Source organism: Henckelia pumila, chromosome 4 (genome assembly GCF_033568475.1).
Source record: "Henckelia pumila isolate YLH828 chromosome 4, ASM3356847v2, whole genome shotgun sequence".
Classification (NCBI taxonomy): domain Eukaryota; kingdom Viridiplantae; phylum Streptophyta; class Magnoliopsida; order Lamiales; family Gesneriaceae; genus Henckelia; species Henckelia pumila.
The window spans coordinates 142,785,975-142,813,589 of NC_133123.1; the positions used below are offsets into that span (position 1 = coordinate 142,785,975).

At 35.8% G+C, this 27,615-nt stretch overlaps 2 protein-coding genes and 1 long non-coding RNA gene across 3 annotated transcripts; 1 reads left to right on the forward strand and 2 right to left on the reverse strand.

Annotated features, from left to right (window-relative positions):
• The first annotated feature begins 4,270 nt into the window (after positions 1-4,270).
• Positions 4,271-7,030, forward strand: LOC140894297 (uncharacterized). The gene is made up of 3 exons (XR_012153775.1): positions 4,271-4,492; positions 6,043-6,141; positions 6,889-7,030. It is a non-coding gene; the product is annotated as an uncharacterized lncRNA (long non-coding RNA).
• Positions 7,031-19,669: 12,639 nt separating this feature from the next.
• LOC140865957 (subtilisin-like protease SBT3) lies at positions 19,670-22,005 on the reverse strand. Its single transcript, XM_073270800.1, has one exon. The coding sequence runs from the start codon at positions 21,994-21,996 to the stop codon at positions 19,714-19,716; it is 2,283 nt and encodes a 760-aa protein (XP_073126901.1). The 5' UTR covers positions 21,997-22,005; the 3' UTR covers positions 19,670-19,713.
• Positions 22,006-24,517: 2,512 nt separating this feature from the next.
• LOC140865070 (uncharacterized) lies at positions 24,518-27,093 on the reverse strand. The gene is made up of 7 exons (XM_073269578.1): positions 27,045-27,093; positions 26,871-26,944; positions 26,525-26,714; positions 26,319-26,427; positions 26,147-26,205; positions 25,886-26,075; positions 24,518-25,808 (listed from the first exon to the last, which is right to left on the reverse strand). The coding sequence occupies exons 3-7, from the start codon at positions 26,684-26,686 to the stop codon at positions 25,576-25,578; spliced, it is 753 nt and encodes a 250-aa protein (XP_073125679.1). The 5' UTR covers positions 26,687-26,714; positions 26,871-26,944; positions 27,045-27,093; the 3' UTR covers positions 24,518-25,575.
• Positions 27,094-27,615: the final 522 nt, after the last annotated feature.

Below are 27,615 nucleotides of genomic sequence, written 5' to 3' on the forward strand. Positions count from 1 at the left end.
GACTAAGAATATGTTCATGGTATATGGAGGAAGAGAATTGAGATTGGAAGGCTACACCGACTCTAGCTTCCAAAGTGACGTGGATGACTCGAAGTCAACCTCTGGATTTGTGTTCATGCTCAATGGCGGTGCTGTCTCTTGGAAGAGTTCCAAGCAGGACACCACAGCGGATTCCACCACTGAGGCAGAATACATTGCGGCATCAGCTGCTGCTAAAGAGGCCGTTTGGATGAGGAATTTTGTCCAAGAGTTGGGTGTCATTCCTGAAGCTGTTGGTCCAGTCCCGGTGTACTGTGACAACACGGGTGCCGTTGCTCAGGCAAAGGAACCAAGGTCTCATCAAAGATCCAAACACGTACTGAGGAAATACCACATCATCCGGGAGATCGTGGAAAGAGGAGACATCACTGTCGAGAGAGTGGCCTCTGCAGACAATATCGCTGATCCACTTACTAAGCCCTTGCCAGGACCATTATTTGACAAACATCGCGAAGCAATGGGACTACGTAGTATGACTAGTTGGCTTTAGGGCAAGTGGGAGATTGAAGGAATGGGTGCCCGGTGAGCCAACTTGTGGCTAAGGGCTTTTATGACTCTATGTATAAACAATCTTTTGTTTAATATAATTTACACTTTTATAATGACATTTACTTTATCTTTTATCATATTATTATGTTGTGACATACTATAAGATGTTTAGATGAAGACCTTGAATATACTATAGTGTATGTAAGATATGGTGGCACATGGGGATGGATATCATGAAACACATCTTATAGTCACTGTATATTCTAAACAGTTCCTAGTCGATTGAGCCGTCCGTTAATAAGGATAAGGATCGCTCGAGATTGAGACTATCATTTGCGATGCCGAGTACCACGTTTCATTGGTATGGAACATAGAGATGTTCAAAGCATGCAAATTGATATTCATACGATGAATGATCGAACTACCCTATCCGGACTTTCCAAGTGGTTATCACTTATCGAGTGGATAAAGTCCGCGATTTTGGTTGTACACCATTAGTCCTTACTACTTGAAACATCATTGAGACTCTATATGCTAGTACTGTACTTTGACTCGTTTACCGACTCTATTGGGGTCATCAGGTGTCGGGATTGGGTACAGTTACGACACATATAGGAGTCGATGCTTTGTTGTCAAGGATTCACCACATACTTGCTAGTGTGGATATCCTATGCAATCTGAGGAGATATTAGTGTGACGAATCTCTGGCCAGAGTACATGATGTGTTTTAAGAAATGGTTTCTTAGTAGCACATGCGATGTCACTATTTGATCTTCAAGATGCATTGCATGGTTATCGAATCTCGAACGACTCTCGATTTACCAATAGTTGTTGATTCGATCGGGATATATGGATGAAGGGACCGTACTGTACGCTAACCAAAATCTATTGGTTCTTGCAGGCACTATCAGTGATACCTAGGGAATCATGGGGCGATGTTGCTAGGCGCTCTTACCATGATTCGATGGGCAATTCGAAAATTGTTGTTCCGAGTCACAAGGAGTTGTGAGCCCACGGCTAGCTGTATCCCTGAACCATTGAGGGTCACACAAGTAATGGATTTTTAATCCCCGTTGAGATAATTAAATTTAAAGAGTTAAATTTAGTGAATAAAGAAGTGGGACTTCTTATTTAAGAGTAGAGGGAGTAAGATTTCCTAAAATGACATAGTGATGGACATTTTTGGAAACCACTAAATTCGGATTCAGAAAATTTATCTTGACTCTAAAAGATGCAGAAATGGTTTCTGTGCACATTGGCGAAATTGGTTTATCAATCTGAGTCACGATGAATTTTATATTAATTTTTGAACATGCGGGCTTTGCTTGTCAGGCTTGAACTTATGACTAATGGACCCTAAGCTGTTAGCAGCCCACATTATAAATAAGTTATTGCAGTACAGAAATTACACATAACTTACACTCAAATTTTCGAAAACCCTAGCCTCCAGTCTAGGAATTTCGGCCGCCCCCCCTCTCTCTGTCTTAGAGAATTTTCAGTCTGCGAATTTCGAATTTGCAGTCTGAATTAGCAGATCATATCTGTTCTATCTCTTCGCAGAAACTTCTGATAGACTTTCTAGTGCAGTCTATCAGAGGGATTAAACTTCTGTTCGTGGACCTGATTGAAGAATTGTTCGTTCATCAGTTCCTGGGATATACAACAAGAGCAGAGTTATCTGTTGGTGTCCATAATCTCGTTTCGAGATTCAAGGTAAAACTTTAATTGTTATTTAATTTTTACACGCACAATTTAATCGTAAAGTTTTGATACCCATGATATGGAATCGTTTCATATAAAATTTTAAAACTTCCGCTGCACCGGGTATCAATTCTAATTGATCTGAACACCGTTTTCCAACACCGATGATATTACGTCATGCATGACGTGTGGTTGGATCGGAAGCTCCTATCAGGATCGGAAGTTCCGATCACCCCTATCCGGAATCAACAAGTGATATTTTGACACGTGGCAGATCAGGATCTTCGGAAGCTCCGATGGCAAGATCGGACGTTCCGATCGAGGTTCGGACGTTCCGATAAAGGATCGGAAGTTCCGATCGTTGTCTATAAATAGAGGGTCGAGGCTTCATTTCCAATTGCCAATTCTGAGTGTTTCCCTCTCCTTTCTAGTCTATTCGAGTTGTTCTAGCCTTCCTAGGCTTGACCCGGTGGTCGGCGAGGCGTTCGGTAGTCGTAGCGGAGTTGTGCCCAAGTTCTGGAGGCATCGACATCAAAGGGCTAACGACGGACGAAGGTATAGCTTTTGCTTCCTATAAATATTTAGGAGTATGCAATAGCTTAGTTAAGGCTTTTAGAGCACTTTATTGATAGTAGTATCATTTGGCAGTGTAGAGCAGACTATAGGCGTGGACCTAGAGTTGGTAGAGCTTGCACTGTTTTGAGGTACGGAAGTACTGTTCGAGATATCCTGACTGAGTATGCATGTATTATGTGACTGCATGATTTATATGACATGATATTATGCTGCATTCATTTGCATCTTGCTGTATCTCTTTCGAGATATCTGTTAGTAGGGTTTTACCCTATCCTGTTAGTGGATGGACTTCCATCGATTTGGGTCCGGCATATCCACGGTTATCTCGGTATGGGAGCCACCTCCTGAAGCGACGGCACAGCGTGCTACATACCAGAGCCCGGTCTGTCTCTGTTATCTGATCCTTGACCTCGAGTTTATAGGGAGTTCACTTTGCATGCATGTATACTCATACTCTCGTACTGAGCGTTTTATGCTCACGTCTCGTACTCTGTGTTTCTGGACACCCTATTTCATGGGGCAGGTTTGCGATTGGACGAGGAGGGTGGATCCAGGAGGGGCTAGTCAGTGGTTGGCCAGCTGGAGCTTCGTCTAGGTTTTATTACTGTTGTTTGGGTTTATACAGCTATTCGATTTGGTTGTATATTATTGGGATAAATTACAGATTCCTTTACTTGGAATTGTATAATGTTTATGGTTTCCGTAGTTTTATTCTGATATCTGTTTAATTAAGTTAATTGCATGCCTAAGTTCTGTTTAGTAGGTGATCCGGGTAAGGGTCACTACACATTGTTCGCGTCAGGAATTTCGTTTCTTATGCCTGTAAAAAACATAATTTGTATATATTATTTGTTACTGTTGATATTAGCGACTTAAATGGTTGGAGAGTCGTAGTAACTAGTGTTTGAAGTGGAAATCATTCATGATTGTCGTGTAATTAAAAACTTTTATTATATTTTATTATAACTGATCATTATTTAATTTTTGTTGAAGGTAAGTTGTTAATTATGGATAAATCTTGGATTCACTCTGATAGAAGGTCGAAACAATATGAGAAGGGTGTGGAACAGTTCATTAGCGGTTGTTTACGAAATCCTCATATTGACTCGAATTTAATTCATTGTCCTTGTTGCAAATGTAAAAATTTTAAAAAGGGACCGATTACGTCGATTCGAGAGCATCTTTATTTCCATGGTTTTAGTCAGAATTATATGAATTGGATTTGGCATGGCGAGTCTGCTGAAAATGATAGAGTAAATTTAAGCACCAACCAGGAGCCAATTGGTGATTATCATGAAGACTTTGAAACCGCTAATATGTGTGAGGCAGCATATGATAATTATACAGAAAATCCAGAAGCATTTATGAAATTTTTAGAGGAAGCAGAGAAACCTTTGTACAATGGATGTAAACTTTACACAAAGTTGAGTGCACTTGTGAAACTATACAATACCAAAGTAAGGCATGGGATGAGTGATGCTCTATTTTCAGATCTACTAACTGATTTTGGGGATATGTTGCCAGATAATCACAATCTACCATCCTCAACGTACGATGCAAACAAGACGTTGAGTTGTTTGTCGTTGAGTCATGAAAAGATCCATGCATGTTCCAATGATTGCATTCTTTATAGGAAACAATATAAGGACTGTGTAGCTTACCCTAAATGTGGCTTGTCGCGTTGGAAGTTAAACAAGAAGAACATTGAGAAGAAAGGTATTCCTGCCAAGGTGATGTGGTATTTCCCTCCCATACCAAGATTTAAGTGCATGTTCAAATCTTTAGAGACATCAAAAAAATTTAACTTGGAATGCAAAAACCACAAGAGTTGCTGGTCAGTTACGTCATCCATCTGATTCCCCATCTTGGAGGTTGGTGGATCATATGTGGCCCGGCTTCGAAAGTGAACCAAGAAATCTTCGCCTAGCACTTGCAGCTGATGGCATTAATCCTCATAGCAATCTTAGCAGTCGGTATAGCTGCTGGCCAATCATGTTGACCACCTATAATCTTCCTCCAAGCATGTGTATGAAGAGGAAATTCATCAGCTGATGGCATTAATTCTCTTGAAGAATACACTTGCACTCTACTTGTGCATTATGATTTCTTTTAAGCGCATGCCTTGGTCATGACATACAAACGTTGCTTGCTGATCTGTAGAAGGAGAGAAATCAACCATTTTTTATTTTGGATGTTGCTGGCCAGCGTGAGAAGTTCAAGGACGTTGAAAAAACATTACCCATGGCATGCAAGTTTATATACTCGTATGTTGTTAGGTTGATGGATGAAATTGACAGCATCTACGTGAAGTTTGATGATGCTATGTTTGGACTCCTCAAGGCGCACAGTTGCTGAGACAAGATATCATACCATTTATGGAGATGAAAGAGATAGGTGCCAGACATATTTTGGTTTATATGGGGTATGTTGTGTCTAACTTACAATGTTTTCATATTTAATATTTTATTTGGAACTTGTCCACTATTGGACAGATTTCTCACCGATGTTTGTAATCTTGATTGCAGTCACCTGTACAAATATTTGAAGGAAGCAGAACGGGCTGATAGTATTTCATTTGTGGATCCTGAACACATACCTACATGCCCAATTGACAGCGTTGACAGTCACTTATCTCAACATATTGCTAACCAGTTGGAAGCAGTGTGTAGAGACAGCATATGCCTCATCCCATACAACACTGGGTGTGATTTTAATTAATTAAAAATTCATGTTGTATACTAGTCAATGTTATATTTTTTTTTTCATTTTGGCAGGTATCATTGGATCTTGACTATCGTCAATGAAGATAAAAATATGATCTATTTGTTGGACTCTACTACTAATAGATGCCGAGATGAAGCATGGAAAAAGATAGTGACAAAGTAGGTAGTAGATTATGTTGACGAATCAATTCACTTATACATATGAAAAAAAAATAACTTTTGACTTTTTCAAATGTAGTGGGGTGAAGATGTACAATGCCTCGAGAGGTATTCCTAGAGGGCCAGTTTTTAAACAATTGACGGTATGTGTTGTGCTTACATATGAAGACATGAATGTGATTGTTGCAATATTTTGACGGTGTTACAGTACTGTACTATAGGGACTAGGGATGGTGTTTTAGTGTTATATTATATTTGAGAGCTTTACTCATTTGTTCTTACCTATTTCAGTTTTTTGTGTTCAAAACTTATTGTTTGGATTGTGATTGTTGCAATATTTTTTTATTTCATGTAGGGTAATATAAAACAAAGTGGTTCTGTTGAATGCGGATTTTGTGTGATGAAGTACATGAAAGATATTGTTGAATCTGAAAATCTACAGTTGGAGAAGATGGTGAGTTTCCTTTTCATTTTATGATTTGGTTTATGTGAAAATCTGTTTCCATACTTCTTTGCTGCTTAGTTGCTCAGAAATGAATCTGAAGTTGACATTTTTGGTAGAGGATTCTGTTTTGAAATTGGCATTTTTGGCATCCTTCTTTCCAAACTTTTTGTCTTGGCACTGTTAATGGTGAGAGAGCTTTATAATTATTTCTTAATCAAATTTTTGTCAGAGATATTGGCATATTGTACTTGCTCGCTGAGTCGCTGGTTTATATCATATTTTCTCGTACGAACAAGGGCATTCTTTCATGCTGATAATTGTTGGAATCAAAACTGTCTGAGATTACTTGCGAATGCTCTATGATGATTGGTGATTAATGTTTTAGTTTGGTTGGGGTCAATGGTATTTCGTGCGACTGCTCCATGGTCCTTTAGATTTTTGCAGTAATGGACGTTCCTAGTGAACTAACATTTGATTTTGGTGGACAAGCTATGGTTCACTGCATTGTTAACATCAATTGAGTGTAAGTGTTTTTTTTAGCTAGCTAGCTGTTGGACTTATTTGTGGAACACATAATATATGTATCCTTGATAGATTGTGTTTTCAATTTGGTAATGTTTTAATTTAATCAGCTATTTCAATGACGATCTTTGATCAGTACCCGTATATTATGTTGTTGTTACCCTTGTGAACCGGCAAATATGTATCCTCGATCTTGAATTTTAATCTGATCTATTTTATTTTTTTACATTTCAGTATTCAGGATCCATCAAGAACCAATATTTTGGCCAAGCTCAATTTGACGAAATTAGAAGTGAATGGAGCGAATTCGTCTACTCCTATGTAGGTTCCTAAATTGGTCATGCACGTTGGGAAAAATCTGTGTTTTGTTTCCATGTATTATTGGATATACTTATTTTACTTTTGAAGAAATACTCGTGGATGCATAATTGTTGATTGATGAATGTACTTGTGGATTTACGGATGTTTGTAGTTTTTGGATGGATAATTTATCAATCTAATGAGTAAATTTTACGTTTCAGAACTATATATATATATATATATATATATATATATATATATATATATTATAAATTTTGATTTAATGATACATATATTTTTACTTCATCAAACCAATGTAAAAGCTGAAGCCATATGTACTTTATTACTTCAGTTAATGAAATTGCTGAAGTAAAGGGCATGCTTCTACTTCGCCAAGTTACATAGCATTTGAAGTTAAATAGAGCATTTACTGCATCACTCAATGTAAATACCGAAGTCATATATGTTTTATTACGTCGTTGCTTAATGAAATTGCGGAAGTAAAATACATGCATTTACTTCGTCCCTAATGAAAATTCCGAAGTAAAAGAACTACTTTTACTGCCTCAGTCATCCTAAATACCGAAATCATATATATTCTATTACTTCGTCACTTAATGAAACTGCCGAAGTAAAATACATGCATTTACTTCGTCAGTCAATGTAAATATCGAAGTCATAGATATTCTATTACTTCGTCACATAATGAAAATGATGAAGTAAAATACATCCTTTTACTTCGGAACTGGTCCAATCATGAACCGGTTTTGACTCCGTGAACCGACCAATTACTTCGGTAAATTCATGCCTAAGACTTCGGTTTTTAAGCGAAGTAAAATAGTACCCTATTACTTCACGTGCATCTACTTCGGTAGTTATCTATCTACTACTTCAGTTAATAGCCGAAGTAAAAAGCAAAAATTCTACTAGTGAAACCAAGGTCCAAATGTTCCTTGATAATCATTCTCGTATCCTTTTGATCTGTTATGTTCATCGGGATAGGCTTATATCTGACGAATTCATACTCCTTGTCTTCCTTTAGAGTAAGACTGACTTTGAGTTGATTTCTATCCCACCATGCCAAAGGATGCTCGTTGTAACTTTTTTTGAGTCTCTTTTTGACATTTTCAAGGGATACCTTATTTTCTAACTCCATATCTTCTGTTTGGAGTTCTTGTTCTGTTGTTATTTTCAACATGGTTTCTCCAAACCTTCTTGGATCTTTCATTTTCGGGTAAAAAAGTTGTCCTTTATCACCACGCTGGCTACGAAATATTATCGGCAATTGTCGATAAAAAGCAACCTTGAGTCTTTGAACTATAATTTTTTGATCACAAATTGTAGTGAACATAAGTTTTCTTGACTCATTGTCTTGTGTGTACTTCTTAAACATTTGTAAGAAGTTATTTCCTAACAGGATATCAGCTCCTGTATCATGGAAATAGATTGGTGGTGTTTTTACCTTGTACCAAGGTGTTTGACCTGCACCTCCCATAAGGATCTCTGCTTGTTTTATTCCTTTGCAAAGAATTAAAATTCTGAGAGAGAAATCTCGTCCAGCAATTTTTGGCAATTCTTCTTCACATTTTTTAGGGAAGACTCCTCTTTTTGTTGTACAAATTCCTGCTCCCGAGTCAATATAAGCTGCAAAGTACTCAGCCTTATATTGTTCATACAACATCCCTATCGGAATGTATATGGAGAAAGGACTTGTTGTCATTTTTTAAAGGGATTACTAAATGGCCCCGCCATTTTTAACAGACTGTGTTGTAATTCAGTAATCCGATTAAGACTATTTACCTTTAGTTTTTCTAAGGCCTCAGAAGGTAGAGTATGGTTACACATTTCTACTTCTTCAATGCGTTCTAGTAAATCATGTTCATAACTTACTAATTTCAGCAGTTGCTTCTTCCTCTGTTTGTGAACAGAGTTTTCGAATCTGATTAAGGGATTGTCCCTTATCCAATTCTCTTGGTTTTCCATTTCGTAGAATTCTTATTGAATCCTCCAAGTCTTTTATTTTGCCATGAACTCTATACCTTTTTCAAGGAGTTTCCATGGTTTATGGTCCTCCAAAAATTCTAGACCAAGAATGAGCTGATCTATTTCTTTTCCTGGAATTCCCCAGATTTGAACTTCCAATTCTCCAATATTTATCACTCCTTGGTAAGTTCTTTTTTCCTGTTGTTCCAAATAGTAAATCGAGTTACAAGGGAACTGGTTCCGATGACTTGTAATTTTGAATACTATTTTCACTTTTTTCCATCCTTCTGGAGATCTAAGTTTTCCTATTATAGAAAACTCTTTTTTTTTCTGGTGGAATTTCTTGAATAGGATATTTGTCCCATCTCTTGCTTGTCATTCTGTCTCCTTGGAAAGATAACCACCTTCGGGGTTCTATTTTAAGTTCTCTGTATAGAACCGGTCTGTCTTGAATTTGAATGCCTGTTTCCTGAATTAAAGGAAACTCGATTCTTTCCGGGTATATTGCTTGAGAAACTTTCCCAAAGATCTCTGGAATTTCAATGAACTCATTTCTAATAAATAATTCAGAATGGTGAGTATTAGAAAGAACATATAAAATTTGATACGTAATAGAATATGACATATTACCTTCCTTCATTAGTCTTTTTTCCTTGAAGTTTTGATGCAACGTCAAGGCTCGACTAAAATCTCTATCAGCTAAATTGTAGGCTATTCTTGGATAAATAACTCCCACAATTTTTTCTGCACACAAATTTCCCGAGATACTTCCTAGAACCGCATCTTGTATATTCCTCATTCTTTTATCGCATACTATGATATCTATGGGTGAATCTATTTCCTCTTTAAAAGTAGCTTTGATCATAATCTGGATTGCTCCAATATGAATCCAAGATATTGTCTTTGCTACTTCTGCTTTTAATTTCTGTAATTCCTCTCGAATTTCTTCAAAGGAAATTAACTGCATCTCAATTTGATTACTGGTTAATTCCATAGGGATCGCCATTTCCCTTCTGGATACCTTATAAATCAAATTATGTTTTCTTTGTCTTAGCCCTAGGTTTCCTAAGACTCTTTCAACTTGTCCTGCCGAAAATCCTTGGTACTTTTGTAATGTTGGATTTTCTCTCATAATCCTTTGGACCATATTATGAGATATCGTGGTTTGACTAAAGAACCCAACCAAAATTTCATGTGTTTCATGCCGAAACATTTCCTCTTTACTCTGATTCTGATTCTGATTCATCCTCAAAAACTTCTCGACTAAAAAATATCTCTTGTTCGTATATGCTTTCATCTGAGGGGATATCCTCAAATTGATATACTTGGACTAGATCTTGAAAGAAGACCGCATCATCCATATCTGGTGTTGCTTCAAAGAGTTTAACTCCTTTTTTTTCGTTTTCTGGACAATTTGTAGATATATGTCATCTTGCTCCACATGTCCAGCAGTTGCAATCCTTGAAACTTTCACTTGATCTTGTATGAGTTCTTCTGAAAGTTTTTCTTGATGGTATTCTTTCCCTGCTTTGTGATGAGCCTGTTGTTGGGGATGTTCTTGTAGGTCCACTTCTTCTACCCGATCTATAGGATCTGGCCTTTTGTTTGGACCAAAATGTTCTTGGTTTTCAAGAACTTTTCATTCTTTTATTATAGGGATTATTTCTGAATTTCTTCCTTTTAAATCCCTGTGATCTGTTTCCAATGATCGTTGGAAGATCATTTTTTCTACAACACAAATGTGTACGCTTATCTATACTCATTATTTTCTTGTAGTTCTTCTGTAATGCTTCCATATGGCACCATTCTGCTAATTTTCCTTTCAAAAAGGAGGCACGTCTTGCCAATGTATCAAGATTACCTGGAACATATTCTTTGATCAACATTTCTCTCTAGGGACTTGGCATTTTTGCGAAAAATAGCTGAATAGCTATATTTTCCTCGACTCCCAAATTCCATCTGTATTTAGTGAATAACATAATGTATTCATCAACTAAACAGATATCATGTAACTCGAGGCTATAAAGAGCTTGAGTATATCATCTCTTTTTCTTTGTATCTTGATTATTGAAATAATCTATCCGAATTGTGCTTTAAATAGAGTGGTCATTCTTTCTCCAATCTCGCTGAGGGATTCTCCTGCTAAGATTGATTCCTTAGTTTCTGGCATAGTCATCTCCCATGCGATCTTAACAGATCCCATTAGAATCATTTCTAGAAGTTTAATGAATCCTTCTTTATTGAGATCTAATGTCACTGCTGCTATTCTCATAGCTGACGTCCAATCATCTATAAGATCTTCTCTGTTTTTGAAGTCCAAAACATCAAGGTTTAACATAACCCCGTAAGGATGTATTGGATCTAAAACAGTTTTTCCGTAAGGAGTTTGATGGAGTGAGATTTTACTCCTTCTTGATCTGGTTCCTGCTGGATGTGAATTTTCTCCAACCTGGAACTCACTATGCGGTTCTTCTGTTTTAACCACATATCTTGGGGGATTCCCTATGGGTTGTTCACCCTCAGGGGAATTCATTTTTAGATCTACTACTTTCATATTCGCAAATGAATCTACAAGATCTTGTAGATCCTCGAGATTTAATCTTTCTAAAGTAGTCATCAGATAGTATTTTTCTCTGATACTGCTTTTATAAGATTAATCATCATTTCATCATTGGTTAAAGGTTTTTGAACCATTTTGGTTTTACCTTTCTGATGTAACAAAGGTTCGGTACCAAATGAGAGTGATAACCTTCCTCATGTATTTCCTTTTCTAGAACCCGAAGTGTGTTCTAGATTTATGATTTTATTTTGAAGATCCTTTAGAGTTCCAAGAATTTTTTCTTGTTTCTTAAGGATTTCATCAATTTGCCGAGGTATTTCATACAGCTGATTGCTGTAATATTGTACCGTCTTTTGAATTTCTCTAAGATCTCCGGAGAGTTTAGAGGAATCTGGGGTAATCTCTAAAAATTGAGAGTTAGAAATCATTTTTCTTTATCTATTCAAAATTAAGAGCATTAATCACAACCTGTTGTAAGTAATCTATTGTGAATAGATTAACTTGTTTATAGGATTTCATATGAATAAAATCCTCTTGATTCAAACCTTCGTTTGAAGTCATCTTTAGTAAAAATCTTCTCCTCAACAAAGAAAAACATGAATTAACGAATAATATTACGTCTGAATAATTAACCTAAGGCTTTGATACCATTTTGCGGATAATTCCTTATACTGCAAATGAACACAAAATCTCCAGATTCAAGCATAAAACCATTAAATTTTAAGCATAAAACCTATAGATTTCAAGCATAGATTAGCATAAATCCAGTACAAGAATTAAATATTAAAATATTCAAGTTTGGTGGTCCTATGGAGTTATAGTAAAAAATCATTTGCCTAGGAAATATAATAAAGTTAAGAAAGCTATTAGGGATTTTAGGATAATTCACTCTTAAATTAAACAATCAAGTATCATTTAAAAATAATAATCATCATGATCTCAATTATTAGTTGTTGATATTATCGTCCATTGAATGCTAAAAATTTTGACGTTTTTAAACATTATTCACGTATTTCCATCGATACAATTAATGGATATATATATCATAGGCAACATGGAGCATAGCAACTGAGATTTGGAATTTGTAATTAACTTGTTTATGCCTAGAGTAATAAGCTCGTCAGGAGCTAGCTAGGTCTTACTTTACTGTCGAGAAACTGAAAAAAAAAAAAAAAAATTTGTTTTCGTTTTTGTTTTTGTTTTTTTGAAGAAATTTCAAAAATTCATTTATATGTGTATAAGTTAGTTAAAGTTATTTATTTTAAATAAAAATATAAATTACTTAAAAAATATTGTTTCTACAATTCGAAAGTACGTACGTACCTGAAGCTTTAAGCTGTGTAAAACGTTACATATAATACATATTAACAAAATTATTATTAATTTTTAAATAAAAAGTTTGTGGAACAACAAAGTCGACGCTGAAATTATATTATATTATATTATATATATATATATATATATATATATATATATATATATATATATATAAAAAGTAGCGGTTAGTTTTGGAGAAATGATAAAGACAGGGACGTAACCAGGATTTTACGGTAGGGGGGCTAATTTTACAAGAAAAAAATATGAATAAAACTTATAGGGTCAATATACATATTAGATTTATGTTAATATTTTATTATTCATATATGTGTCAACTTGTTTATGATTTAAAAAAAATTAAATATCAATCATGCTAGTAATGACACAAAATTTTAATATATCAATATCCTTATAAATATTTTCTATATTCAACAGTGAATGTATTTCAATAATTAAATTATATTTTATAAAAAAAATTTGAAAATTTGATGGGTTAATGAATCAAAAAAATTTCTCTTTAAAATAAGTTGAATAATTGTTTTATATTTTATAAAGTATAATTTTTTAAATGTGATAATGTATATAATTATAGATTTACTTTGAATTTATGATGTTATTTTGTATTCAATAGCATATAATGTTTAATATATTGAATGTTCCATGAAATGGTCTATATAAACACAAAATATAGAAGCCTAAATAACTTAAATAAAACTCATATATATCAATAAATTAAAAAATTCAATCAATTGCAAATAATAATTAATATATATATATATATATATATATATATTTATATATTTTGATCATGAAGGTATGATCTTGCGAAATTGTAGTAAATCGAAATCAAGAATCAAGATAATTAATAATTTTTGACTCTACGATCGAGTAGGCAATCGAAAATAAAAAAAACCAAAAATGGAATTAAGAATAAAGCGAGAAATTAACATATATATATATATATATATAATGGGAATTACTTTGATTAATATTTTATTTAAATATTAATTAATTATTATAATATATATAAAGTAATTAAATTAATTTGTTGGATGATGCATGCACCTAGCTATCCAACAACAGGCTTGGTCTTAACCATGTTAGCTTCATTAAGATAAAGCTTGACACGATTGCAGCAGAAATTATCAAGAATAATAAAGCCTGGATGGAGAAGCACAAGAGTCACCAAAGGGTTGTCTCGTTGGATCACAGCCTTGGCTTCTTCCGCACCCACACCAACAAGATTTGGCCATTCATATTTGTATTTGCCATCAAAGGCGCAACATCGGCGGTCCGAGCAAGGATAGCATCTGGGGTCACTTGGAGAGCACGTATAAACTGAGCATGGTGGATAAGGAAAACTAATATGGGCGGCCATATATGATCTCTATTTTTTTCTTGCTTTGTAAACTGATCATAATCATCAGGTACGTACGTACGTTCCTGCATTTATATACGCTTTTCTTCTCCCTAATTAATTAATGCTCGTCAATATTCATTGATTTGATTATTCCTTCATTTTTTGTGATCTTCTCATAATTACTTTAATTATGACCTTTATTAATTGCATGCCAAGATTTTCTTCCAATTTTAGATATTTAATTAATCTCCCATAATTTTATGTTGTTGTTGTTATGATTATTACAATTACAATTATATTATATTTGCTATTAATTGTTAACATTTGGAAAATATTATTTCGATTTTATTCCAATATACATGTAACCCCAAGAATTATATATATGGTATAGGTTCAATTATTTTCCCATAAAATAACAATGTTGAAGTCACCGTTGTAAATTCAAAGGATACATATATATTAATTAAGTCGAATAATTTTTAATGGGTAAAAATTTCATGTAATCGATCTGCTATAATTTTAGCATCTATCATGATTAGAATACTAAGATTCTTCCCAAGTTTGAATATTTAATCATATATGTTTTACCGTACTAATTTTCATAATGTTCATATTAATATTATGACGAAAATTTGATTACGTTCTACTAACATATCAGACGGTCAAGACGTGAGTTCTATACAATTGGTTATATATATATATATATATAATAACATTCATGAATTTTTGTTCTTAAAATTGTGACACACTAATAGTAGGTTTTTTATAATTTGAATTGAATATATAATCTTATATTTATGTTGTTTCTATCATTTTATCAATTATTATTTGACTTGCAATATATCTTATATTTATGTTGTTTCTATCATTTTATCTATTAGTGAGCAACATCAAACTCCATTATTCGAACATCTCTGAGGTAGACCTGGCCACGGTCCGGGTTCGGGTTGGCATTTAGCCAACCCTTAACCGGCCCGCCAATGGCCGGTTCCGGTTCGGGTCGGTGAACCGGCGGTTTCGGTCCGGGTCCGGGTCTGGTTAACCACCGGTTCAGGGTCCGAGCTAAACCGTCCCATTTAAAAAAAAAAAAAATATTTAGCGCCCCAGCGCTTCATTTTCAGCGCTGGGGCGCTACACCTTCGAATTCAAAGGGGCAGCGCCCCAGCGCTTCATTTTAAGCGCTGGGGCGCTATACCTTCGAATTCAATTCGAAGGGGCCGCGCCCCAGCGCTTCATTTTCAGCGCTGGGTGCTGGGGCGCTGAACCTTCTAAATTTTATTTTTTTAAAATTTTTAAACAAATTTTTAATAAAACATATTTTTTAAATAACCTCAATCAAATATTTCATATCTCCATAATAAAAATCTATTACATTTATTAAATAAACAATATATTAGAATTTCAACATCTTAATATCTTATGACTTAATATTACAAATCTATTACATTTTATTCTATTTCACTCGTATTTCCTCCCGTCGTAGTTCCGGATGTTCCTTCGGTATCATCTTGGTCTTCTTCATCACTTTGAATATGTTGTGTTCGAGTAGCGGCTTTTGACCAATCATTGAGCAAACATTGGGCTTCCAAGTTTTTCGGCCTTAAGCTAGAACGTCTTTCGTCCAATATATTTCCTCCAATACTAAATTTTTGCTCCACTGCAACTGTTGAAACTGGACAAGCTAAAATTTCTTTTGCCATTATAGCCAAAATTGGATATATTTGTGTTTTTTGCGACCACCATCTCAAAATGTCGAAGTTTTCCTCGTCTGTATCACTAAAATCAAAAGTAGTGGTAAAATAATTCTCAAGTTCCTGACTGGAACTTGAGGATCCTCGTGGACGTTTCGTCCGTTCTCTTAATAAAAGTTGCGCTTTAGTAAGTTTAGAAGAAACATTACTAGTTGCAGTGAATTGTGTTTCATGTGAAACAATTTGTCCACCATATTTGATGTTATATTCATTATAAATATCAAGTAAATGAGTTTTAATATTAAACAAAATCAATGAGATAGAAGGAATCGTTTCCGCAATAGGCTCCAAAGATTCATAATATAATGTTAACATGTCGTTTAAGCCATCTAATTTAAGTCTAGGATCTAAAACAAAAGCACATAAAAAAATTTCAGGAATGAGCAAAAAATATTTTTTCCATTTTGCTTTCATGACGAGAATACATTGAGCTAAAGCACTATCATTAGAATTAACATGTTCATGAAAAATACAAGCAATGTTGCAACAATGTGTTAAAACTAAATGTGAAGTAGGGTAATAAACACCGGATAATTGGTCACTAGCATCATTAAAAACTTTTAAAATTTCACAAATACTAGTGCATATGTTCCATTGATTTGAAAATAAATAAATATCACGAGCTTGAACAAATAGATGAAAAAATGTACATAATAAATCTTTATATTCAAAAGAGGATAATAACAATTTATATGTTGAATTCCAACGAGTTGGAACATCTCGTGCAAACCGCTTAGGCTTCATACCATTTACTCTACAAAATTTTCCCCATTGCTTCATAACTTGAGTATGCGTCCATAAATAATGAATAGAATATATATGCCTAAACTTTTAGTTCATCTTGAACACACAAATTTAAAATATGACATGTGCATCTAATATGAAAAAATTTACCACCTAGTGATGGTTTACATATTTCAATAAGCTCACTAATACTAGAAGTATTTGCACTAGCATTATCAAAAGACATTGAAAAAACTTTGGTAGTTAGACCATATTCTTCTAAAATAACAAATATAAGTTGCGAAATATTTTGTGTCGTGTGTGATTCGTTGAAACATCTATATGCAAACAACCTTTTTTGAATGTTCCAATTATTATCAATCCAATGACATGTAATACCCATATATGAACAACTTTGCCAATGATCACTCCAAATATCGGAACACAAAGAAACTTTATTATTCAAACTATAAAATTCTTTAATTAATTCTTTCTTTTGATCAACGACTAACTTTTTCATTGTGCGTTTGAGACTATTTCTTGGAATACGTCTAATAGAAGGATTTGCACTTGTAGAAAGCCAATTTTTAAAAGATAATTTATCGCTAAAACTAAAAGAAAGTTGTTCAACCGCACAAAATTTAGCCGTTTCTTCTCTAAATCTAGCTTCGTTATATTTAAATAGTTGAGATTCATTACCCGATTGAGAAGAGAATGCCGGAATTTGAGTTTGAGCACGATCAATCCCAATTTCCACCGGATGATTTTTCTCGATATGTCGCGTCAAAGTTTCATATCCACCTCCTTGTTTAAATTTGTAACATTTTGAACAATATTTGCATTTGGCTTGCAAATCACCGGAGGAAAGCGTAATCTTCTCGAAGTGTTTGGTGAAGATATCGGATGTCGGGCGAGGCACCGCTCGAGTTTGTCTTTGAGAGGCCGCCATATCGTTCATACTTTCTTGACTTGCATGATGACGTGGTGGTCGTTGTTGTTGTTCAACTTGTTGTCTTTGTTGCGCCTCTTGTCGAATTTCTTGAATTTCATCATCGGAATATTCAAGATCAAATCCATCGACATTGAATTGAGGATACTCGACCTCGGGTGGTATGATGCTCTTTTCCTTTCCTTTTCCTTTGTCACCCCTACGACTTGATCCCGCTCCGAACATTTGTAATTGTATAAATATGAAAATAAATTAACAATTGACAATATACCAATAATCGAAATTGATATTTTTGATAATTCAAGAAATTGAAATGAATTGAGAATAGAGAGAATGAAGAGTAAATTGTGTAAACAAAATGAAAGGGGGTTGGGGGGTATTTATAGATAAAGAATAAAAAATAGATTTTTTTTATAAAAAAAAAAAAAAAAAAAAAAACCGGCCGACCCGGCGGGTCGACCGGCCGGGTCTACAACGGCCACGAAATCGTGGCCGTTGAATGATCTCAACGGCCACGAAATCCTGGCCGTTGAATGATCCAACGGCCACTTGGTAGTGGCCGTTGGATCATGTGGCGCCCGGATGGGCGCCACGTGTCCAACCCGCCGGGTTGGACGGTTCCAACCCGGCGGGTCGGACCCGTTCAACCCGGAGGGTTGGACCGCCGGGTTCCCGGTTTTCCTAAGAGAAAACCGGAACCGGACCGCCTATGGGCCGGTCCGGTTCCGGTTCCGGGTCGGGCCCGTTGACCACGGGCCGGTTCCGGTCCGGGTCCGGGCCCAACCCGGCCCTTGGCCAGGTCTACTCTGAGGTACCAGTTGTTATTCCAATGACTGTGAAAAATCTAAGGCAACAACGTTTAGAGTCATGCATGTCTAGTAGGGATGGTCGTATCGGCATAGGCTATTAATCGAGAAACATTTCGAGTGCAAATGCCCCGAATTCTCCAGGCGAAGAAACAGATTACTATTGAGGTAGTGGGGGATAATATTCTTGTTGGATTTTGGATCTGAAATTGATCGCAGACATGCTTTATTTGACGATCCTTAGTCGTTCTTTAAGGATCTTGTGGTGTTCAAGTTCAAAGCCTCTATGGGATTATAAAAAACGACGGACATGTCTTTTGATACTATACTGATATGGATTCAATGCCACAATGTGCCTCTAGCTAGTTTTCATGCACGAGCCTATTATTCGCAGCTTTGGGAAGCGAGTCGGCAATGTTCTTGAGGTTGAATCAGGCGAAGGGGGGAGGTGTGATGGAAAATTCGCTAGAATTCGGGTAGAGCTGGACTTCACAAAACCTTTGAAGCAGGGTATTTGTGTGGTTCAACCTAAGGGAGGAATATGATCAACAATGTGTTGTATTATTGTATGAGAGTTTGCCTAATTTTTGTTATAGGCGTGGCAGAATATGATGTGTGTTCAGAGATTGTGTTGAAAAGGGGATTGCAGAAACTGAGTGTCCTTATGACAACTGGATTAGGGCAGGGGCAGCCTCTTTCTCCGGATAAGAAAAGCACTCATAAAGCTAGTTTTTAAAAACAACATCTTGCGATGCATGACAAAGAGAATTTTGGATCAAATTTTTAATTACAAAAATGTTTATATAATAAACCCAAGTACAACTGTGCAATTAAAAAACAGCTAGCACTTCCCAAAAAGATCTAAGAAAACAACTTAACTAGAGATAATCAACTCCTTCATATCAATGGATTGGGGAGAGAGAAAAAAAAAGTTCAGGAAGAAGAAGGAAACAAAGGAATTGACACGCATGCATCAAGATAAAGTATTCATGTAATTATATGTTTAATTTCAAAACGTGCATGGTGTGTTCCCTACAAATTTGTTCATCTGCATCAATGCACATGAAGAGTTCATATATGCAACTTGCGAAGAAGTATAGTAATCCATTTCATTTTTTTAATATAAGCTGTAAATTACACGTACAGCCATGCACTAGGTAATTATTATTTAATAGATGATCAGTAGGTTAATAATTATTTCATTATGTGAAATGATAGCCAATTGGAATTAAATCCATTAATATTTGAAATAAACGACAACATATATATAAATATATATCACTGATTAAGGAATTAAGGAAAAAGATACTTCAGTATGTTAAGCCAGTGGCAACAATGGGACTCCTAACTTCATGTTTGCCACCGACCTGGACCCATGTCAGGAAACCGTAAACCAGAGAATCATTCGTCAGTTTGGGACCTTCCAGGCTCAGCTTGTAGCTTTTCTTCTCATATTTCTTGGTGAACTCCAGTCTGTCAGGTGAAACACTAACTTTGAATCCATTTATTGCTGTTAAATTCGCTACATAAACAGAGTTTTCTTCTCCAACGTTTGTCACGGTTCTGTGAAATTCTTGCACTTCTTTGACATTTGATTTAGTGTTGTTTCCATTGAAGTAGGCGATGAAAGAAGGGTAGTTCAAGTCGAGTGACTGAAAGGAGCAGTTATAAGAACTGGACCTTGTGATTGCTTTAATCTGGCTAGAGTTGAAGTTCAATGCACAGATAAGATTAATGTAATCTTGTGCATTTGCATCGTATATCAATCCGGGGTCTAATGCCCTGTTTGGATCGACATGTCCAGCTCCCATGGCTAAGGGAGTGGCGGGTTGGTTCTTGAATCCCATATCCCTGATGGGATTTCCTGTGTTGTCAAAATTATAAGCGCTGGTCATCATGGCAGATCGTATGGCTGCCGGGCTCCACCCGGGATGTGCCCCTTTTAGAAGGGCTGCCACTCCAGCAGCATGTGGGCATGCCATTGATGTCCCGGAGATGATGTTGAAATCATTGAAGAGGTGGTGGTGTGCATCTACAACGTGTGCTACTGCAGAATTTGGGGGCCATGAAGCCAAGATTAGATCACCTGGAGCCATGATGTCTGGCTTTAGTACGAATGGGCAGCTCTGTGATGGCCCTCTTGAACTGTAACTTGCCAATTTTGGAGCTGGTTTGATTCCAAGACGTGTTTCTCGGAAGGCAAATCTTGCTTTTGGATTTGAGTCATTGTTGACGTAGTCTAGGATCTTTTGGCCTTCTTCAAGGCTTACGAACAACGCTGGATATGAGGTTTGGATCAAGAACTCTAAATCCGTGGAATTTGATATGAATATTCCACCGGTTAGTTCGGCTTCATTGACATTGTCTACCTGTTCACTCAGATCACCGCTATCGACGCAGATAACAATATTGTGACTGAAATTCTTGAGCCCTTTTTCATCATCGCAGGAACCTACAAGAACGATTGGGATGAATTTCGTGGGATATTTTCCAGGGTATAGAGACGAACCCGTGGCTGAAACTCCATTTTCGAGAGTTAAAGTTCCCCCTAACTCTCTATCGATCGTACCGGCAGCAACCGTGAGAACCCAGGGTATCCCATTATGCAGAGTCTCTTCACTCGGTCCAGCGTTCCCTGATGAAGTTGAAACAAAAATGCCCTTTTCCATTGCCCCAAATGTGGCTATAGCAACGGGATCCCCAAACAAGGCTTCCCCGTCCAACCCAAATGACAAAGATAGCACGTCAACACCATCCGCAATCGCCTGATCAATAGCAGCAAGAATATCAGAACTATAAGACCCTTCATCCCAAAGAGCCTTGTACATAGCAACCCGAGATTTTGGGGCAACTCCGGTTGCAATCCCTGGAGCATATCCAAAGAATGATGCCCCTTGGACAGGGCTGCCAGCTGCCGTCGATGAAGTATGAGTCCCATGCCCATTCGTGTCACGAGTAGAAATCATCGTTAAAGTCAAGTCGGGATAATGAGCAAGTAAACCTTTGTTAAAATAACGAGCTCCTATAAGTTTCTTGTTGCAGAGAGAGGAACTAAAATGCTCGCCACTCTCACATTCGCCTCTCCATCTCGATGGAACATCACTCATTCCGTAGTCATCGAAGCTTTTACTCTCTGGCCACACCCCAGTATCAACCAAACCAATTATGACATCTTCACCATAGTTGGAAACCTGCCAAGCGCCGTGATCCGAATCTAGGCCAAGAAACTGGTACGTATGAGTAGTGTCAACTTTGACAGTTGAGTCTTTTGTACAAGAAATGAACCCTTTCGAGTTCTTAATGGCCTCCAATTCAGAAGACGAGAGAACCGCGCTGAATCCATTGATGGAATTTGTGTAAGAATACACCAGTTTATAGGAGGGAACAAGGTTTCTGGTTGTTTCCAACGAATTGGATACGGAGGCAAGGGTTGCTAAGTACCAGTCTTTGTGGGTGGAGAAAGCTTTGGGCATGGCGGATAAGTCCATATGGATAATATAAGTGTCAGATTCTGCAGAAACGGACATGAATGGCATGCTAGTGAAACATAGAGTACATAAGAACAAGTACAAATTAGAGAGGTGAAGTTCCATTGTCTAGCAATGAAATAAATTTTTAAATGTTCTTTAGTCATAATAAGAGTGGACTACATATATATAGCAGGAGAAGCATGGAAGCTGAAGTGTTCCACACTTTGAAAAACATGCAGAGACACACAAATATGGGGCCTCTTGTACTGCATGCCCTCTTAAGCTGGAAATGGTTCTTTGAGCCACGTTTGTTAAAACATAGCCTTATTAATTAAACCTTTATATATATATATATATATATGTATATATATATATATATATATATATGACACCCCACAATACACGTGACCCCCAATACAAATAAGAAATATGCTAGATGTACATCTTGCAGTGTACACCTTAGTTTACACCCTTACTTAAAATTTTTCTAACTTCTCTCATTAATTGCAAAATACCCATGATAAGAAATATTTATCTAGTTGATCAAGGAAAGTTTTAAAATTAATAAGGAAGGGTGTAAACCAAGGTGTACACCGAAATGTACATCTAGCATTACTCTACAAATAATTCTGTTTGCAAGTCTCACGACACACAAATTGTCTATATATCTGTTTCTGATTTTTTATTACGTGAAAGTTAATTGATAGCTTATACGTACCATACCTTATTCATTTCTACTATATAATTACTTTGGACTTTGGAGTCATATTTCAGCGAAAACACTAAAACTAAATTAAATTCAGAAATTAACTTAGTTACTTAGTACTTTGTAGTAAATTAATGTAATAAGGAATTACGTACATGTGGTGGAGGGATATAAAATTTGGTTTCCTATCTCCATCAGATTTCACTTTCGAGCTTGGCAGTGCGCAAACCCTATCATATACTTCTTTATCTTTAAATCTATATATATTAAATAAGTTACCCCCCATTCCCAATAATAGAGTTGAATTGGAATAAATGGGAAAGAGAGAAGAAACTAAAATCCAAAACAAGGGATAAGAGTACAACAAATACTTTAAGCCTTATAACCACCAAAATAAAACTAAATCCAAAATAACCACAAACCAAACATTTTCTCCCATGTTGGTATTTCAAGTGGTCCAAGTAAATAAAGTTGGCATTGATGGCATAACATGATAGTATTAGCAAATGGTCAATGGGGTTTTAGATGCATGGAAGCTAATGGCATATATTATTCTCGACATTTTATTTCTTGTTTCGCCAAATTTTTGAAATGGGTAGCCCTATTCGATTTAAATCATGGACCTAACCCACATATATGCATTTACTAAATTAAATCATCTCAATTCTTAAAGAATTGACCTTTAACATTGTCGTCCCCAAATGTCAGAAATTACTACACAAATTAAAGAATGATTTTTTTGTATTTGAAATCATCTACGAGAAACAAGACGAAATTTGTCTCCTTATAATATATCAATAAGTTGAATATGTGTTTGAGCAGCTCCATGTACAAGGATGAAATAATGGTATTTTGATCAGTGCAATGGGGATATGAAATTAACATACCATAAGTTGGCGGTCCTACTCCTACATCAGGAAGATATATATTTTTAAAATTATATTGTAATTAAGGTTTTAGATACAAATTGAGGTGCAAATCGATAATTTCACCCGATCCTAATTGTAAACCATGAACGAATGATAGATCAACATGTGATGATTATATCAAAGAGCTATTCAAATCTTTTGAATAAACATGTCCCATAGTTCTCGAAAGTGTAGTTTTTGGTTTATAGTCAAGTGATCATAGAATTAATAAATTAGACCATTAATAAATAACTTTAATTAAGTATAAAAATGATATCCTAATGTCTCAAGAAAGATCTAATGATAGATATTTATCATATCAACTATTTTTTCCATTGACCTAGCATGTATTGATAAAATTCCACCTTATATGCATTGTTAGGGTAGTGTTTATATAGGTACGGAGAAATTTTCTAATTAATTCTATCTAAATTATTCGAGCTTTGACATCATGGGTCAATCATCCTCAAACCATCCTCACGAAATCATGATGGATACTCTTCAATACTAATACATCCGAAAGCATTTGATTTGAGGAGAAACAACCTTTGCTCGACATAGTTGGGTCTTTCTCTAACCACAAAACCGCCTAGACAGAGCCCAGCCCAATCATGGCTGGATATTTGAAATGCACATAGTGCACTGTTAGGGTAGTGTTTATTAATAATCCTTGTATAAATTTATCATGTCTAATCCTACGTTCTTTTCATCATATTATTTATCCATCTATTAATTATAATTTTACATCAATCAAATTATTAATTATTTATCTTATATCAATCAAATCCTTGAATTTAAATTACCATATTACCCCTAATAAATAATATTATTTATATTTTATTTATTGTTAAAAGGATAAAATGATAATTTACCATTTTTATATAAAATTTAATCAATCAAATCAAATCAACTATAATCTATCAATCATATTATTTATTTTTTATTACAATACATTACTTATCTATATATTATTTATCTCATCATCCGTACCAAACATAGCCTAAGTGGAAAGGAAAAAGTCATGGTGACACCTAAAAACAGATGCTTGATTTGCATACATAACCAAATGAATCTTCAAAAGCAAATATTGGGGCCTAAAGTCAAAACCAAGCACATGGCTTTGAGCCCTTTTAAAATCTTGGTTTGTACAGATCTTCAGTTTTTTTTCTTAAAAGTAAATCACATGAGAAAACAAGCACCAAAACTAGAATGCATAGGAGAAGTCGACTGAGAAATATTTTACATATGCATGCATGCCACCACCAAGCCAGAAGTACTTGATATGATACATTTGTTTCACTCTCACTCCTAACGCAAAACCAAGATGTTACAAGCACGTTAAATAATTAACCTAATGCATTAGGAAAGGAGTCATAACACAGCTCGGGAATCGGGGCTCTATAAATGCGCGATCACACGCATGGATACGAAAATGAAATTTGTGGCTTCCACATCATCCATATTCACGATGAAGAAAAAATGCACTGAAGAAAGTAAACTGATCCAATTTTGTTTGTGTACTCGTGATCCCTATCTTATATTCATATAGCCAGCCCGTCGCACTTTTTTTTACAGTTTTAGATATAGGGTACCTGAAAAGTTAGTTTCGTCTAGGAGGTGGTTGGACTCTAGGACGATGTACAGTAGAAGGAATATTCATATGCTGAGGTCCTGGCAGAGGAGAGGGATACATTCCAGTATGCTGCATGTCAGTGGGAATTTCCAAAGTGAAGGGACGGCCTGGGATAATGAATTCCATGAGAACCTGCTAATGGAAACGGCATAAACTCGGTGACTAGGACGTTGATGAAGAAAGTTCAATAATTAGAAAGGTATTTTCTTTTAACTTACTTAACCCTTGAACATGCTTAACATTTAGATAATCTCTATAAATAGAATGGTCTAAAAAGAAATGCGCCATTTACCCACCATAGGGAAAAAGGAAATTGTGAAGTAGACTGATAGGCAGGATGACTCGTAGACGAATCATATGAGGTGCCCCTAGACTTAGCGATGCATCCATCATAACAAGTCTCTTGTGGTAAGGAAGTTGACAGTCTGAATAGCCAACTTCAACTTGATAGAAATCTATGCTTTCAACGCCAGCATGTTGGTGAGCATTTTTCCTTGATAACTTTGAAAGAACCGGTCAACAGAACCATGTGCAGGACCTCTACTTTGATATGGGTTAATCTTGTTGAAACCATATCCGCTGCAGCTTCTGCGTCTGTCAAAATCACATCTTGAATCATAATAGTTTCCAAAAAGGGATCGTGATTGATTCTGATTGAAGTATGAACTTCCCCCAGGATCACCAACATCTGGCATGTTTAACACAGGTCATCAAGGAATCATAATAAGATTAATATTCACAAGGAATAGAAACTTAGCAAATAACCTTGTTGAAATGATACGCCAGAGTCTGACTGAACTGGGGTTTCTAGACAATGTGGCGTAAAAGTGCGGAAATACGACATTGGAGAAGGTATATCCAATTTAGAAGACATTGGTTGCTTCATGCGTGTAACTCTTTTCATCTCATCCAAGAATCTCTGGGACTCTTCTCTGTTACGATCCACAAACAAGACCTACAAGAATGTAAAAGTTTATCAATCTCAACACTGAAGCAAAACAAAGAAAAGCTTCAAATTATTACTACCTGATCAAAATATTCATCTGCTGAATGGATATCCTTGCTTGTGGGCAAAGTATAATTACCTGCCAAATCGATAATCTGAAAACACCAAATATAATCACTGTCAGTTCTTAATGGGAAGATAACCAAGAGTTGTCCAACTGGCAAGAGGAAAGTTCTTAGAAGGGGTACCCACCCAACATTTCATTTACTGCTTCACCAGGAACTTCTTTTCCTGTTTCTTTCAATGTCTTTTTTGCACGAAGCTTGTGCTCTTCTGGTCTTGGAAAAACCACAACAGCAATCTATTTTGCAGTGAGTTAATAATATAAAGTCAGAGTCCTCTTGTATTAGAGCAACATACAAGGCAATACTCGAAAAACATTCTTCTTTTCCACTTGCCTTTGTATGGTCAGCAAAAGGCTTCAGTTTACGCTTACGAGCACTCTTGTAAACATTTGTTTGATCGATTATGAAATTCCGAGGCATTCTGGATGCCCTGAGCAGTAGCACATTGAAAATTTTAGTTGCACGATCCATCAAGCACTCGAATCGTTTGACCATAGTTACGTTTCCGTACCAAACCAGGCAACTGGAATTATGATACGAGAGCTCAGTACAAATCAAATCCACTCAGTAGCAGAAGAAAATTTAATATTGCTGGAAATCATAAAAGATATTATTGAGTTATGTGCATTATCTTATGAGATAATCTCTATCTTTTAATCTGTTTTGATTTCTTTCTTACTTATTTTCTGCCTCCTAAACTTATGGACATACTGCCTTTGTTCTCTCACACTCCAACTCAACCGAAGCTTGATCCTAGAGCACACAAATGTAAAATTCTTGGTTACTCCCCAGCAAAAGAATTGCAAATATTGCTTCCCTCCTCAAGAAGTATATTGGTATCCAAGGATATTACCTTCTTTGAATCAACTCCTTTTTCCCGCATAACTTATCTTAAGTGGGAGAATGGGAGTGCCGACGACTCTTGGGATTCATATACCACCTCAGTCACTCCACCCACTCATCACAAACCTACTCCAATCACTCCCCATTGTGCCAGATACATCAATTAGGACCAACAAAAATCAGAAATTATCTAAATTAATATTAATAATTTTAAGTGGACCTTTTTGAAATTATTGAGAACAAATACTTATCTGATAAAAACCAGCCACCGTTGATCCTCTTGAAATTATTAAGTAATTTGGGTAGTTGTGGAGATGATAAAGAGAGATTTGAGAACTTGGATAAAATAAAATCTTCACGAAAACGAAATATTTATATTTATGGATGCCAATAAAATTTTATATGTAATATATAGATGTCCATTAGACAACAAACCCTTAAAAAATGTGTGGATGTGATGATCAATTCAGTGCAATAATGATCTAAACACTACACGGCATAGAATTGCTCGGATGCTCTATTTTTTTCCAAAAATAATTAGGATCCGAGTTAAAGTTACATGGATCCACTCTATTTTTTTA